We start from the raw sequence: 17,042 nt of genomic DNA, 5'->3' as shown, positions 1-17,042 counted from the left end.
CTCTGCTTCCGTGTGTCAACCTCTTTATTTATGTAAATCCATTTGCTGTGAGAATGAAGCTTGTCTAATGTCCTGAACACTACTGGATTTTATGCCTTTTCTTCCCGTTAACGCTGGAATAATGAAAATGTAAATAGTGTTAAGCTGGGTATCTTAAGAGAACCTCTTAATGAAGGGGAGGCATTTTTAGCTTCAAAAGAGCCCTGGCATCACAGGCTACGACGTCACATACAGCGAGCCGCTGAGGCATTTGCATGGGAACCGGCTGGAGAGCGAACAATATAGGAATTCAAGATGTGTGGTAAGAGCTGCCTTCAAATAAAGCTCAGAAGAAAATCTTTTCAAGTGACATTTAAACTGGAATGCTTCAAACACCATTCAGGCGCCTTTCTTTCCAGTTTGTTTCCTCAGGCCAGTCAATCTGCAGGGAACAATCTAAGGAGATGTTAATCAGGCCTCCGTCCGACCTCACTGTGACACGGAGCGGCGCTGGGGGGAAAAACCCAGTGTTTGGTCAGACCTGATCATATCAATGTTCTGCCTCCAACGCGCACGCTGCTTCAGCAGGTGAGAGAGGAGAACGCGCCGCGCGTTTCACCAGCGACGGAGGAGAGGAAAACGGGGCCGGGGCGCGCGGCGGCGGCCTCTTATTTGTGCGCTGATGAAAAGATTGAGTCAGACGAGAGCGATTTCAAACCGTGAACTCGTTTAGACCCACTGCTTTTTTCCCCCCATTAAGTGGAGGACTCTGCATATTTACACCGCGCTAAACAAAGCCGGCACAAAACACCGCCGGTCCTCTTCAGCCACGGCCGCAGGCGCCGTGGCGGTGCGTAATGTCAGGACGTGACACGGCGTGGGGCACGACGGGGGGAGGTGGAGCGGTTATTTTTGGTCTTTTGTGTGGATTCAGCACTGATCACGCCGCTGACTGAGTGGAACAGTACAGCTGAGACTCGGGTAGGTGTAATTATAGGTGATATGCATGTTCCTGCCCAGTATGGGACTAATGACAACTGATAAAAGCCCATTGTTCAATCATTCTGTATCATTCTGGCTTAAGAAGAATAAAATACTTTTTTATGGCTTTGCTAATGTGACCTACTGTATATCAGTAACCTAATGCTGTATTAATTCTACTTAAAAGGAGCAGAAATACCAGAGGATCTGAAGCGAAGGTTCAAAATGTCTTTTCCAGAACAGATGAGTGTTTGCTGTCACCGCTCTAAATGTCGCCAGCCCCTCTATTGATCGTGGTCTTCATGGACTGCAAAACAGCGTGTTTGCCCTCGCTACGCTGTTCAACCTTGGGCCAGCTCTGCATTAGCACATGGGCCCGTTAAGTCAATCCCAGAGCTACTCAGCCCAACAGACCATTGGCTTGATCTCTGACTGTAAAAGCCCTTCAGCCTGGCAAGTTAATCCTGGAGTGTGGTCGGCCAATCAAGTTGTCGGGCCGGGCTTGCTGTCAATAGCACATTTAGGTCAAAGGGACGGAACACGCAGTCCTGCTCCTTCATCAAATCACCATGAAACATCCAAGCATCCAAATATATACATACATGCATGAACTGTACAGTATGTGCTCATTATTAGCAGAACAGAATCAGTCTAAGGGGCTGGGACGTTTGTGGGTCTTTATTTATTGATCATCATCTGAGATGAAGCTGCTGGAAGCAGGAGAAAGGTGACTGTGCAGTCGCCAGAACCACCCACATCTGCAGTGGCACAGAAAAATGAAGGGAGAGGAAGACGTACAGTAGAGGACAGGGGAGGTGCTGTGGCAACAAGAAAGGAAAGGCAGAAAAGATCGGGATAAATAAAGAGCGATGGAGGGAAACGGAGAAATAAAGACAGAGGCAGATACGGAGACAGCACTATTTACGGTAGATTAGTTGTTATGGTGATAAGTAGAAGGGAGAGGAAGGGATGTAGTTGTCAGGGTGATGGGGCTGTGCTGGGCTACTAATGATATGTAAAAATAACTGTGCTTAGAATTCACCCTACCTTTGCAAAAAGAGGCCCACAACGCTAACAGCCGACACGCAAGACGAACACACGGGCTCCTCTCATTAGCATGTGGAGATGTACCCCCCCCCACGGTCTCAGCATGGAGCCCCCTTTTTCTCCTGCGTCTGTGCTTAATGAGGGAGCGGAGCTGGATACACAACGATGCGCTGCGGTCTGACGCCGGCGGTTCCTGCCGACGCCGACTGAGTGCATCACTTTGACAGAAGGAGATGACAGAGGACTGTGGGTAATTGTAGTTTAAATGGCCTGAAGGGTTTTCTAGAGCGCTGGTCTTTGGAGTTGTGCTGCCTGCGGTGCAACCTCCAGGTTTCCCAAAGACATTTGATATAATCACTGTGAAAGAACAAATGATATCTTAGGCTTGTTGATGGGTACAGTGCAGCGCTCACTGTACGCTGAGGGGCAGTCGTTTCACTCCACTGTCCTTACTGTCACATTACAATGCTGCATCTCATACAGCCAGATGTCTGCTGTCGCCCATAAAACATGACTTCATATGCATTAAGGAGCCAACAATCGTTCGGTGTTGATGAACATGAAGATCAGAGGTCACGAGGTCACAAGGCTGCTTGTCTGACCATTAGGATGAGTGGAGACGCTGAGAGAGTCAAAGGGGAAACAATGGGAAACCTACACAATTCTACAGCAACAGTCTGGATTCACATGATGCCCACTCAACGTGATCACACAGACAGACCGACTCTGACGAAGCCTCAGAGCACGGATTTCCACCCTTTAACGTGGAATGAACCTCTTTGATACCTATAAAAGCGTCTTCACATTTAATTAGCTGGAAACACCTCCGTCTAGATGAAAGCCCACTCACTCACACGTACACATGCTGAATGTTAGATTGTATTTACTCATGCCACAAACATGAATGATCCCACACAATAACTGGTTCATTATCATGGACGACCAGCGCACATATATCACAGCAGGCGTCCCCCCAATCATCTGTTCACTTTGGAATATATTGCCTCATTCCGCACACCCAAACACAAATAGCATCACACACACACACACACACACACACACACACACACACACACACACACACACACACACACACACACACACACACACACACACACACACACACACACACACACACACACACACACAGTACATGTCATTTCTCAGAACACACATTAACTGGAGGGAGCAGCTTCAGGGGCTGCGGTGGTGTTTAAATAGAAAACCATCCGGGGGGAATTTTAGGACCTTGGGCATAAAAGCGATGTCCCATCATGTGGTGTTCTCATGTGTGACCCTCCACCTGCTCTTGATGCTCTCAAACCATCTAAACATTATTTCCAAATGAAGTCGCGCCTCCACACGACGCCTACTAATGGCCGACTCCATGGACACAGACCGATACTATCGTCGTAACAAGGTCCGGCTTTGACAGACAATCCAATCAACAATTTTCTTTAGCGGGCAAATAACGACGCAGTCAAATATAATCCTGTACCTTCCTATAAAAATCAATGTATTATGGCTCGATTGCCTCCGTACGCCGCCCCATGCTACGGCCGCGCGGCTGTCGTGATTGGAGAGGAGAAAACAGGCTTCCTAATCGACAATGCACCATCCAGGGGCGGCCTGGCTCTCCACAAGAAAGCTATTTAATCTCCAGTCTGCATGTGATCAATCTCCCAGCATAGTGTTACTGCAGCGCAGGCCATTCCTCATCATTTAGAGGCGAGGTATTGACCAGGCCAGGACAGCCTCCGCGGCGCAGTCGTGTGCGTTTGCGAGCCAACGGCACCGAACGGGCCTTGTTTCTTTTCCCCCTCATTGCAGATTTGTGCAGTGCGCGTCTGCATGTTTACTACATGTGTATCGATAGGCGGTAAAAACAGCCACAGTATCGCACGGAGTCACATGTTCCAGTGACCTGGCTTCTTTGCAGCTTGACGTCATTTTGATGCAGGTCGGCATTTTTTCCACTTATCGCCATGACGCTCTTTTTAAACATTGCTGCTTAGTAGCCTGCATATAAAAAACAGGCACCAAGGACAAGCGGAGCAAATGTTATCAGCTTTAAATTCAATTGGCTTCTCAAAATAAGGGACGAGGTAGAGATGGTTCTTGAATGGGAATCACACTCAAAGTGTGTGTGATTTAGTAAAGTTATCTACAAATGAAGTTCTTAGAACAAAGTTACTATTTCTTAGTGATTTTGTCAAGTTAAAGGTTCCACGACGATCAACCTTTCAACTTGAGACGGGCTGCAGTCATACATTAACGTGTACAGGTGTCAATGTGGACAACTGATCTGTCAATAAACTATTACACCGCTCCCATCCTGCGCTGGAAGCGCGAGGGATGAATATTCAGGACAAGCATCTAGGAAGCCTCGGGGATGAGACAGGCATGACAAGTAGACACAAGGTCTCACTACGCCTCCTTTGTGTTTGTCCATCTGTTGGACGGAGAAACGTAAAGACGGGCACCTTTCAGTTTAAGGCTCCGACAGCGGTCCAATAAAAGACGAACTCTAACTCTGCGACCGACTGGGTTCTGACTCTGTTCCTGCGGTTGTTGACATGGACTTCGGCCCCCACGCTGCCTCGGGCTACGGCAGATTTACGGTGATCCATGACAGGCTCTTATCAGGGATTCGGAGCGGGACTTTGCAGAGTCATCTAGAACATTGGCCGCACAGTTTTTATCCCCGCTCCGAGGAACGGCAAGGGGCCGAGGTTGGGAAGTCGCACACTGGAGAAACATTCAGATGAACGCAATCACAGAGCACACAGACAGACACATACTGTATATAAACCCCAACGGCTCTTGCTGGGATCATTAGATGGCCTCGCTCCGTCCTTTCAGTGCATTCAGCAGCCAGCTGACTGCAGTGACTGCATTAGACCAGCACCTACAGCTGGTAAAACGCCAGCAGATCTTCATCTGTTCATCTTCATCTCCACAGGACGCCTTCCCTTCGAGATCCGACCACAGTTTAACAGCTTTTACTCATTAAAGGCCTGAGCATTTCTGCAAGCAAGCGACTTGAGTAGTTTGTATTAATATTTTAATAACTACACTGTATGCTAAGAGACATTAACCTTCCATTTCACTGTCTGGCTGTAAAACTATAACCTCTGGGGTCGGAAACAGATGAACTCTGGGCACCTCAGCTATGGACAGGTGTGAACTTAGTTGTCCACTTATTGTCCCACTTCCCAAGATGCACTTTAAACGCCAGTGCAATGAGTCTTTGTACCAGCTTGGTGATTGGAGCGCTGACCTCCAGGACGCTAGCTGGGTTGGTTCCAACCCCCACGCGACCTTCTGAAGGATAGCGAGTATGGATTTTGCGTAGCGAGGCTTTCCTCTTGTTTTCATTGTACCTTTAATGTTGAGTCAATAAATGCATTAAAAGGCAATCGCGTTAAGTCAATACCATCACGTATTTACTGTAAGAGGACATGTGACCTGAGACAAGCATCACATGTACAGTCATTAGCGAGCCACGGTGCTCGTCTTGCTAGCTAGCTGGTCTGGCTAGAGTCTGGACCTGTGACAAGCCACACTGAGCCCGTGGCCCAGCCTCATGATGACACGCTGGATACACTCTTCCATCCAGTGACACTGATTGATGGTCGGGTACTGAGCTTGGTCCGTACAAGGAAGGTGTGATGGTGGTTAGGGGATATTAGGATCATCTCCATAGGTTCAGGGTATATTAGACCTACAGCATCATGGCAGGCCATAGCTCGTTTACTCACCTATCTACCAGGCTCACTATGTGTCAGCCCTGTGTCCAAGCTGTATCCCATCTGTCACCTACTGTCAGCTGGGGCTGCCACCGGTCCCCTCACAACACCCGCATCTGCTGTCTTGTACGTAAGCCCACGCGTCAACTTGTACGGATCCTCCACTGTCTTGTTTGAGTGCTGGGAAACAGCAGTTTCATTATGTTTTCCTCCCGTATTGGCACATTCAGCTGCTGTGCCTTGACTGCTCCTCCTGTCTGCATAACTTGTCTGTTGTGTGCTATTAGCCTCAATTGACATGCACGCTCAAGATGCACATGACTCAGCTGCCAAACTCCGTTCTCACTACATTCCTCAGAGTATCGCTACAAACGCGGCAGGAAATGTTCGGCTGACCAGGAACATCTCCCCAACAAGTGTTTCATCCGACTTGAAATGGAGAAAGAGGTCATGCGAAGACGGTTTCTCCGACCGCCAGCAAGCCACGTCCCAGCGATCAAACTCCAGCTCAATCAGGAAAAAAAAAAAAGATCTCCATGAATGCAATTCATTTCCCTCATCAACCTCTGTTGTTCTTCTTGAATAAATGATTGTTCAGCCAATTAATTAGTCGCTAACAAATTACAGATGTTGATGTGACATTATCATGTTAGGTTCTTTTGTCTTAGAGCAGCTACAAACTAAACAACTTCACTGCCTGGCAATTGTCAAAGCTGAATTTTATATTGATTTAGAGCATTATTCCTCACCACTTATAGATTTGCTTTACATCCACTGCCTTTCTCCTGGTGTTAGTCACTGCATCGTGTTGCTGTTGGCAGTCAGACATATTTAACAGCCTTCAGCGTGGCCTAGAACCTGCTGCAAACTAGTAATTGGGTTTGCAAGTCTAGGACCCCACTTAAAGAATCCCTGCCTTGTCTGATTAAAGTCTGGGTCTTTATAGGCTGAAATCCAGCAGAGAGGCTGGAACAGGCCTGCTCACGTCTGACTGAGCCAGCTCTGTCCAAAATGGAGACAATTGGATTCTGATGGATGGACCCTGACAGCTCGTCTCTGTCAGAGACCTGCTCAGAGTCCCAGGGAGTGAATCTCACACGGTGTCAGCATGGTCTCGGTCAGACTGCAGCACAGTCACGCAGAGCTGCCAGGACATGTGGAGCGCTGTGTGAAAGGAAGGAGGAAGATACACAACGTGTACGTGTGGCTGGACAGCGTCTACAGTACATGGGTTCAATGATAATATGCAGCCGTCCAACTGATGTCCGATTCTGTGGGGCCCAACTGGTCATTAAACCATAAGCAGTGTCAAGTGTGGCGTAAGGGAAGAGGAAATAAAGGACACATGCTGCATCCACACCTCTGGGAAACTCATTAGTCCGGGTAATACAGACCCATGTAGACTCCACATTGAATATTTATAGGATTTCGCAGTGCTACTGTCCAGACTCTGGGAATGCCATCTGGACATTGTGAGGGGAAATCAATTGAATAGCGGCTTTATCCAGTGTCTCTTGAGGGCTAATCAAGCCCTCATAGCTGATCCCTCAAGATCCCTCAAGGTTGAGGAGTCGAATTCCCGAATCTTCCCACAATCCAGAGAAAACAATAGAGTGGTCCCATCTGATGCTGAACGCCAGCTAATAATTCATCAGGACAGGAACCCAAACAAAAGCCTCTTTGTCTCAAACTTTCCTTTCTGTTCCGAGCGACAGCAAAATGTCTGGTTTGAAATCCACAACAGTCAGTATTAATAAGTGTGACCCACGTAAATGTAACAAGCCAAAGGTGGTCGTTTAAAGCTAATTTAATGACGGTCCAGCTGCCCTATATCTTTCATCTCCAGCACATTAAGACAAACGTCTCAAACCTTTGAACCAGAAAACAATCACCCACCGGGGGTTTTATCAGGCAATTAATCTCCGTTAGCATCGAGTTCCCTCTTTAACGCACACACCCAACCTCCATCTTCTTCAATTTGTCAGAGGCTAGAAGAAAAATTCATCTGACACGTACTGAGACAATGTCATATATTTAAGCTCATACCTCCAAAAAATAAACAGTATTGCATCACTAAAGGTATTTAAATGTGTATGTCTACACATTGATATCATAATGTCAAGTTCAGGCAGCTCCTTATCACAATTCATTCAACTCAAATATTTATGATTATTGTTTCAAAGTACTTCTAGTACATAAAATTCTCAGTTAGGCTTTCAAAGTAAGGGGCCATGTGCTCTACTCTTATCCAGTATTTTATCAAAGTGGAGAGACTGTAATTACTGAACATATTAGGCCAGAAATATTGCAGCTGTTAAGCTATTTAGCCTCTGGAATCTTTCACATGAACAACAGCTTTGGTTGGACTGGAATCATTTGAGGCTCCCTGCGGATGTGCAGCAGGTGCATTACACGCATTAATGTTGCTTTATTGTGTGTCACTGAACAACATTATTCAAAGATAAGTTGCCCTCCTGCTCCTTGGGTTAGTTTCTGTCCAGTGCATCCCTCAATATGAAACCTTTGGCTAAAGGTCAGTGCTTAAATCTACTGACAAGCCCACTCGTGTCTACAGTACGAACACAGTCAAACACCGAAAAACATGAAACCGGCATGTGAGGGGAGGAAAGGGAAGCACTGGGGGATGAATATGCACCAAGACAATGCACCAAATCCCCTTTATGTAGTTGTGTGGAAGGTGGCTTTAAGTGTGTCCTGCAGCTATATGTATTCCTGTCATGAAAAGTCTTTTTGTTCCCCATTTTCTCTTTTGACCTTTGCATTTGTTCACAATTGATGCTCAATTTGCTGGCATTTACAGCCAAAATGAGTTTCACATTGACCCTTGGAGACCCAGGCACTGAGCAATTGTATCATCTGGCGGCTGCCTCAATCTCTCCAGATTTAGCTAATTCTGAGAAGTACAGTGCATATCTTTCCATTAATTCGCAGGCAAAAAGAAAGGCTGCACTTACTTCTAAATTGCTCAACGGTGCTGCCAATTTTACGGCGTGAGTCATTCCCACACAGACGTGGCGAAGGCATCATCCCTTGCAATTACCTGCCCATCATCTTTTTGAACGATCCCTCAACCACTGTGTTTCTAGCAGCAACTTGCGGCTGCAGTATCACAGATTAAAGCGGTTCTTTATGCCTTAAGGTTCGGCGTCTACAATAAACCATAATTAAAGAATTTACACCGCTAAACACAGTACGACTGTGACAATTGGTGCAATTTGATCTCCAGACTATTTAGATTTATGCAGACGTACATTTGTTCATACTGGAAATCCAAATTAAAGTACAACAGCCGTCGCCACAGGGAAAAACACTGAAAGACTCACACACGAGCAGAAAACAGGAAACAGTGTCGAGAGCTAAAGTGTCCATGCGCATGCTTCAGACTGGAGGAAAGGAGTGTGGTAAATACCTGAGCCTCTCTTAGAGACCACCTTTACACTCTTGGACAGCGTGATGTACAGCAGGATCAGCAGAGGGCTGGGAGGTCTCATCTTCCCCGTCCTCACAACCTGGGAAGATATGGGAGAGGGGACGACGGGAGATAAAGAAAGAGCCACCAGTCACTGCTTGTACATGAGATCAAGTATCCTCTTATTTCTACCAGACAAGAGCAAGTGTGAAGGGATGTTTTGTAACAGCCCAACAGTAAAACAAGCGCGCACACACACACACACACACACACACACACACACACACACACACACACACACACACACACACACACACACACACACACACACACCAGCCATCACTTATCATCATACCATTCTCCACATTCCCCCTGGGGGGTCTTTCTTGTAATGATTTTCTCTTATGACTGCAGTGAGACGGGTTATCATAGCAGGGATATATTTCACGAGGAACCATTCCCTAAGATGCTGACAAATCAATAAGGGAATAATTACATGCGCACGAAACGCCACCTTTAATCGCCGGCTTCATTAAAAAACGGGAAGACCTTGAAGGGAATTTCAAATCATCACCTTGTGACTCGCACAATGCAGCAAATATCCCACCCATATCGCTTATGGACTCATATATCAAATTAATTGATGGAGGTGACTCATCGTCTGCTCCAAATCTTTCTGGAGTAAATGACATAATCTACCATGTAGTAATTACCCTCTAATAGCCGGCTTCCAAAGCCGAGCCAGTGCCGCTGTGTAAATTTGACTAGAAATGGGGCAAAAAAAAAACTAATTTAGGAAACATTTTGTTATCTTAAGCTGTTTTCAGACATGCAATGGAACCTTGAACATAACCACAGGAGCTGTGGGCTCCCAGCCAGTTAAATGAACAAGCTCTCATCAGCCCGTGTGCGTGGGGATCAAGTAACTGAAGACGTGACGGGAAGCGAGTGGATGCTCCCTGTCAGGATCCACTCGGAGATCCACTCGAGGATCCACTCAGCGGAGGAGGGAGCGTTTACACACATGTACAGGTGGGTGAGCTGTAAACCGCATCCTGGGCTCTCACGTGTTTTCCTTTGGCTCCACGCTGATATAAGATAACCGCCGAGCACACGGCCCGCGCTCACGTCCGTGTTCCTGCCAGTGGAACTGGAGCGCCTGAACGCAGCACACAGCATATTAACCCAGTGAACCTGAAAGCGGGGCAGGACCCGGGCCTCCGCAGACAGAGGCTAAAGGAGCCGCTGCGAGTCACGTGCGCTCCAGATTAGCATAGCTAATGAAAGGAGGCTCTCTCAGTGTGTGTTTACACGACACTAGCAGGGCCCACTCTGAAAAGAAGCCTTTCTCTGCTGCTCCATCACATTCTACTAGGAAACAGCATTGAGTCGATAAACAGCGCTCTGCCAATAGTGCTCTGGCAAATGCAGCTGAGGGATTGGCGCCTCCTTTGTTTGAGGAAAAAGCCTTTAAAAACACTCGCCGATAAGCTGGTGGGTTCTGAATGTTTGTTTCTAGCTGCCGCCGTAGCCGGTGGTCAGTCGAGGTTCACATGCAAATCGCCCCCGGAAACGTTCCCACAGGCCAGTGGAGGAAAGAGGGGGAGCAGAGGATGCGTCACCTTTGCGGTAGCATTGACGACTATACTAATGTAAACTGGTGTTCCCTCAATGGACGGAGCCTGGAACAACTGGCTGACTGGGAGCATGTGGAGCCCTGCTCTCTGTCACGGCCTGATTCAATGCAACAATGTCAGAGGCCTCCTGCGAGTCCAGTCGTGTCACGCCTTCGCGAGCTCAGCGGACCTTCTGTCCTGCCAGCCATGACATCACCGGTCTGCCGGCCGCGCTCAGAGGGGGGCATTGTGCACACCTCCAGTCCCCTCACCTCACCTCTCCTCCCCCTCCACTCCCCCTCCATTCCCCGCTCTCCTGGCCACAAAGAAGCTATAACTGTGACACAAAGGCAACCTCTGAGCCGTCAAAGCCAGCGCGGCTCTGGGGTCAGTGGCTCCGGAGCCTCGCTCTGACGGACAGGCTGGAAGAAAGCACATCAACATCAGCCTGTGGGCTCCTTGGTCCCGCAAAAACACGGCCGTTAAGAAATCCCCGCTTTCACACACATGGTGTCGTGCACATCTTTGTGTTTGCTCACTCTTAAAAAGCCATTCACAAGAGCCGGTGGTCGACAAAATGAAAGGGCTCTGCAGCCCACACAGAAAGTCAAATTAGTGAAGATACGACGACTCCTCCGTCTGACATCATCCTGGCCTCGCTTCTACGGCCACGGTGGGTTTTTGAGCCTCCGAGGCGTCAGGAGCAGGTGTGTCTGAGTCCCGGCGTGACGTCTGCGCTCCAGCAACGCATGAAGCATGCACAAATCACCGCACGTCGTTCGCCTGCTGCGTTTCCCCACAAATGAGGAGCGCGGCCCATCCTTCCTGTCGACCCACAAAGGAGCCCAGGAATTCACTGTGGCCACTGTTCTGGGCTGGAGCTCGGCAGAAAGCCGCGTCCATCCCCCGACGCCGCCTAAATTCAATTATCACCTCATGCCATTTGTTTGCAGCTCCCTCTGCTGTGTGCGTGTGACATGTGTGTAGAATAATCACTTCTCAAGCTCTGTATGCACTGTGCTACTGTATGTGGCTCCAAGGCTCCAATCTTAAACTACATCATAATATTTACTGGACAGCTCCACCAGAAATAGAGAAAAACATGGACATAATGAACAGACGTGGTCTGAAACACTGATGTCACTTCTTTAGCTCGCTGTCCTATTTTAGTATGTCGTCATTAAATGAACTTGCGCAGGCAAATGTAGCATAACGTGTAAAATTTTAATTCTTCTTAAGAGTAATTTAAGAAAAAAAATGCTTAAACATTCATGTGGCTGAGAGCAGGGGAGGGCGGACGAGCGCCGGAGCGTCTCCGCTGAGTGCGGAGCACGATGTGGTTCTGGTGCGGCCACAGAACACGGGGACAAGTGCACCGCGCTATGTACACAGCTGTAAATTTCAGAAATAAACTCTGTCACATACACGCGCTGCACGGCCAGAAGTGGTTTGATTAATATTGCATGAGTAATAACTGCTGAATATTAAATGAGTATTCGGCAGGTGAAAAGAATTCTCCAGCTGAACTCCCATTTTAGCCCTGAGGTCAGATGAAAATGTGGATACTGCATGTGTACCATCCTCCATTCTATAAAATGCTCCATTATGCATGAGCTAGAGTGTAATCTTTGAAGCTATGCTCTAAAAAACACATGAATGAGTGATAATACTGCGCCGGTTCACACCGGAGTCAAACACTGCAATTAGAGAGAAAAGGCAGGATTATCAAGAAGTGAAGCGTTGGTCGCGAAGCTCTGGTTTGCTGCAGCGTCCGTCCACGTCCGACTCCCGCTGTTTAGCACAAGGAAACATGAGTCATACTGTAGGTGCTCCGGCGTGTGTGTGTGTGTGTGTGTGTGTGTGTGTATGTGTGTGTGTGTGTGTGTGTGTGAATCCAGCACATTGTGCTTACTGTACAGCAGGTTCCCACAGCTGGAACACATGTGCTGCTGCTCGCTACAGTACAGTACGTGTGCCACAGTGAGCCAGGTCCCAGGAGCTTTCTCTCTCTCTTTTTCCTCCATGGCAGTGATTTACATCACTGCCATGGAGGAAAAACAAGCTGGGTCGGGGGCTGGAGGAGCGTCCGCTGACTGCTTTTGACCACGGGCAGCCCTCGTTAATCTCCAGAGATCGGCCATAGGTGGTTAGAGTTAACGAGCAAGGTGCCGTGAGCTGTGCCCTGCCTCGGTCCCAACACGCACCTTTTCACTGAGTGAGATTAATTACCGCACGGCGCCGACTCAATCCGCACCCCCGCTGTTCCCCTCACCCCGCGCACAGACTCAGACGCAGGAAGCCGACGCGGAAACCAACGCAACGGCGTGCCCGCGATTAATTAGAGCAGCTTCCAGGCGAACTGAAGCCATTTGCACAGGATTAGTCGAGAGCGGCGCCCTGGGCCGGGTCCGGGTTCCGGCGCGTTCCTGTCCAGTTGTTGTGGACCGCTCTCGGCCGGGCCCTCCGTGAGCGGCGCAGCCTGGCCAGAGACGCTCTCATGCCTCCAGTCAATGCTGCCTTTGATGGAGAGCAAGGGCCAAATCCTAGACTGTTCAGAGCAGTCCCAGCGGAGGAAGACGGACAACCACACACACACACACACACACACACACACACACACACACACACACACACACACACACACACACACACACACACACACGACTGTATAAACAGTCAGTCCAGCAGTGCATTCTCACTGACAATACAAGAACTGGCCCTTTCACAGTGAATCATGTAGGTGGTTTTTGTATAGATTTATTAAATTGCCCCCCCACATAAACTTGGGTGAGCAACAATTACCTCCAAATGCTTATTGATGCGTTGACATTGATTCTTATTTATCAGGCAGGGAGCATAATGTCCTTCATTTGCCAAATTGAAGTCTGATATTGACAGCTGTCGTTAGAGGGCATCCACGGATCTGCTCCGCCAACGCGCTGGGCAGGAAATACAAGGAAACAGTCATTGACAGAGAGGCTGTGGTTACGTCCTCAGAGCGTGACTTCCTTCATCATCAACAGGTTGGTCACCACATACTGTACTGTACTGTGTTAAACTGGTTCACAGTCGCCTGCTGAGGAATTAGCAGCTTCTATTAACATGAGACACAGACCAGGAGCTGCACACAGCACAAAACGATGGCAGTGATGGAAAAGTAAAAGGCTGCATGCAGTAAATAGCATGAAAAAGCTCATACATTGGCTATTTTTCCCTTCCATCTCGCCTGCGGCTGTGAAATGTGCTGGATGTGCATATATTACTGGTTTGGGAGAAGGCACTGTGGTCCATCCTCTCAAACCCTTTTTTTTCCTTTTAAATAAAGCTCTCGGAAGACACAAAATGCTGGCCTGAGCTGTTTTCAGCTGGAATGTGAATTTACGCTTTAGTATCCATGACAGAATCTATCCTATTGTCTAGAGGAGCCATCGTGATGGCAATGGAGCCTAAATGAGGCCAATAATGGTTCTGCGCTCGGTCCCCAGAGACTTTCCTGTTTAAAAATCGATTCTCTGCTTGACTAGGGAAAGGCTCCGAGTAAAAAGAAGTGGAAGAAATGAAGAGGAAAGTGGCAGAAAGAGTCAGAACTGTTTCCTACTGTGAACGTAAGCACATCCAGGCTTGTCCAGTAGCTGGACCTACACCTACCGCACTGTACACACATGGACTAAACAATGAACAACTCCACACACAGGGAGTGTTTGCGTCCACTACACTGCACGGTTTCTCACTTTGTTATCTGGACCTCTGGCGTTTATTTGATGCAGGAAACAAAAAGGTGAAGCCAGCGCGACTCCAAAAACCCTGTTACTGTAAGCGACTAGTTCAGCTCAGTCCAAGTTCTAAGAAATGGGTTACACTAATTAAAACAAAAAAACAAGTCCTGCGTTGACACAGTTCTGTAAATTAGAATCCTGAATAGAATTACTAAAGACATTCATGATAAAAACTAGCATCGACTCACTTTGTTCATGCAGAAAACAGTGCAAACCTACCAAAGCAAGGCTCCGCTGACGGTATCTCACAGACTCACGCTGAGGTAGAAGCTGTCTCTCCTACACGCTGCTACCTACAAAGATCCTAAGATGCTGTCGGCTTTGGCACAAAAGATATATGGGCTTCATCAGCGGCTGCACCAATGAGAGCAACTTGTGGGTGTAACAGAATATTAGCTAGAGCCAAACAATAGTCCCCCAAAGAACACAGAGAACAGGAGGTGGACAGCCTCTCACACAAGGACTTCTTGAGTGGATGCTATCGCTCTCACTGGGGACGGGGGGGGGGCGGAACACGAGGAACTGGACAATGTTTAATTCAACAGGTCCTCACCTCATTCTCTGTTGCTCTCCTCAGAGGGAATCTCAACCCATAAGCACATCTCACCGACCTTCAATGGTCTCTCCCCTGTTCTGACCCCACATGCTTACGGCCTGTGTATACAGCACGAGAGAGACGAGACACACACCAACAGCCAGTCACTACAACACACGGTGGAAACCCACAGTATAGATTATATCCTCTGACCAGTCTCCATGTGAACAGCTGGATCCAGAGGGGATGGGATGTTGTTGAACTGCACGCTGGCTCTTGTTTTATTATTTATTGTTTGGAAGACATTGGAAATCTATTTACCATGCGTTTCATGTGTTAAGTCGTTTTTTATTCAGACACCCCTTTATGCAATTTGTGACTCTGGCAAAAATAATTCTTACACTAGGTCACCGTTCAGGCTTCCTTCAGGCTTCACCTCAGCAATCAATTATCCAATTAGAAAAATAGTGTAGAACCTAAAAACTGGATATCATAACCCTCCATATACTATAGAATGCAGACAGACCCAGGAGCAGTAGGTGCTTCTCCAACTTTGAAGCAAATATTCTGTAGCTAATCCAATCAAAATCATCCAGTTTATTTATTAGGCCGCTAGACTTTGATATGTGGTGTCCACTTTAGCTGGAGATTCAAATGATTTATCTGAAGCGCACACCCACACCCACACAGTCATTGATTGTTCTCAGGCTACCGCTGTATCCGTTCTACAGTGCAGCTGCTGTGCATCTCAGCGAGGGGAAGAGCCCTGCAGGGAGCAGTCCGGTTATCTCAGATGGAATCCTATTACAGGACTTGTGTGTGTGTGTGTTCCTGCTGTGAGGTTTTGTCTAAAGAATGTGGAAGGGGCTTTGTCACTTGCTATCCTGGCTTGTGAATAGCCACAGCTCTTCATAGGGCATGTGTTCAGCATCTTTTGTGTGGCACATTATAATTGGGTACATAATACTGCCATATTACTGTCACATGAGAGCGAAGCGTAGCGGAGAGAGAGCCAGGAATGAAGAGGCACACTGGGAGAGCCAGGGTGAAAGTCTAGGCAGCTCCCTCACTCGCTGCTGCTGTGACGCCCAACAAGGCCTGGGCAGGCTGATCTGCACTGGTGTGTTGATGGGAGGAGGAAGGAGAAGGGAGGGGGAGAGAGAGAGAGAGAGGGCGGGAGAGGGGGAGGTATGGCAAGAGCTGCAGGACTCGGAGAAGAGCCAGATCAGTGGAGGAGCCAAGAACAGGACTGACTGGGCCTGTGTGTCAGATCAGTGGAGACACACACACACACACACACACACACACACACACACACACACACACACACACACACACACACACACACACACACACACACACACACACAGAACAAGCACATAGATGTCACTGACCTTCGGCAAACACACTGCAATGTCACAGCTCTCACTCAGCGGCTCCCGACGCGCCGCTGCTTAAGAAGCCGTTCGCTCGCTAGCGTACGAGCCGTCTGCAGCCAACAACTTGTGATTTAGCTCATCATCAACATCAACCTGTGCTCGGCCCGTTCCTGCTGCGCGCGTGTGTATGCACCTCTCCCCGAACTCGACTGGATGAGCGTTTACAGGCTTTTAGCCGCTGGCTGAGGGCCGGAGCGTGTCATTACCAGCCTCCTGTACGCGAGCTCGGCCTCTGCCACACATACAGGTACAAACTGGTACAGTACGGGCCACACGTACAGTACGGGCCACACGTACAGTACGGGCCACACGTACAGGTACAAACTGGTACAGTACGGGCCACACGTACAGTACGGGCCACACATACGGTACTGGCCACATCTGCTCCGCTCCCCGGGGGCTCTCGGCACCAGAACACACCTCTGCAGCTGAGCATCACAGGGAGCCGTGTTTTACAGCTGCTGAAGGAAGCGCATCTCATTCTCCACTG

General features: G+C 48.3%; 1 protein-coding gene across 17 annotated transcripts in view; it reads right to left on the bottom strand.

The window, feature by feature from the left end:
- LOC114847693 (interleukin-1 receptor accessory protein-like 1-A) overlaps window positions 1-17,042 on the bottom strand; it is a 115,914-nt gene that overhangs the window by 30,315 nt on the left and 68,557 nt on the right. For all 17 annotated transcript variants that reach the window (XM_055505071.1, XM_055505069.1, XM_055505067.1 and 14 more), the window contains one exon: window positions 9,187-9,286. In XM_055505071.1, the coding sequence (XP_055361046.1) occupies window positions 9,187-9,286 (100 nt within the window). The remainder of the gene's footprint in view (window positions 1-9,186; window positions 9,287-17,042) is intronic.

This window comes from Betta splendens, chromosome 21 (assembly GCF_900634795.4).
Source record: "Betta splendens chromosome 21, fBetSpl5.4, whole genome shotgun sequence".
NCBI lineage: Eukaryota > Metazoa > Chordata > Actinopteri > Anabantiformes > Osphronemidae > Betta > Betta splendens.
Note: the sequence above shows the minus strand (reverse complement) of the source record. Positions and strands in the feature narration are given on the sequence as shown.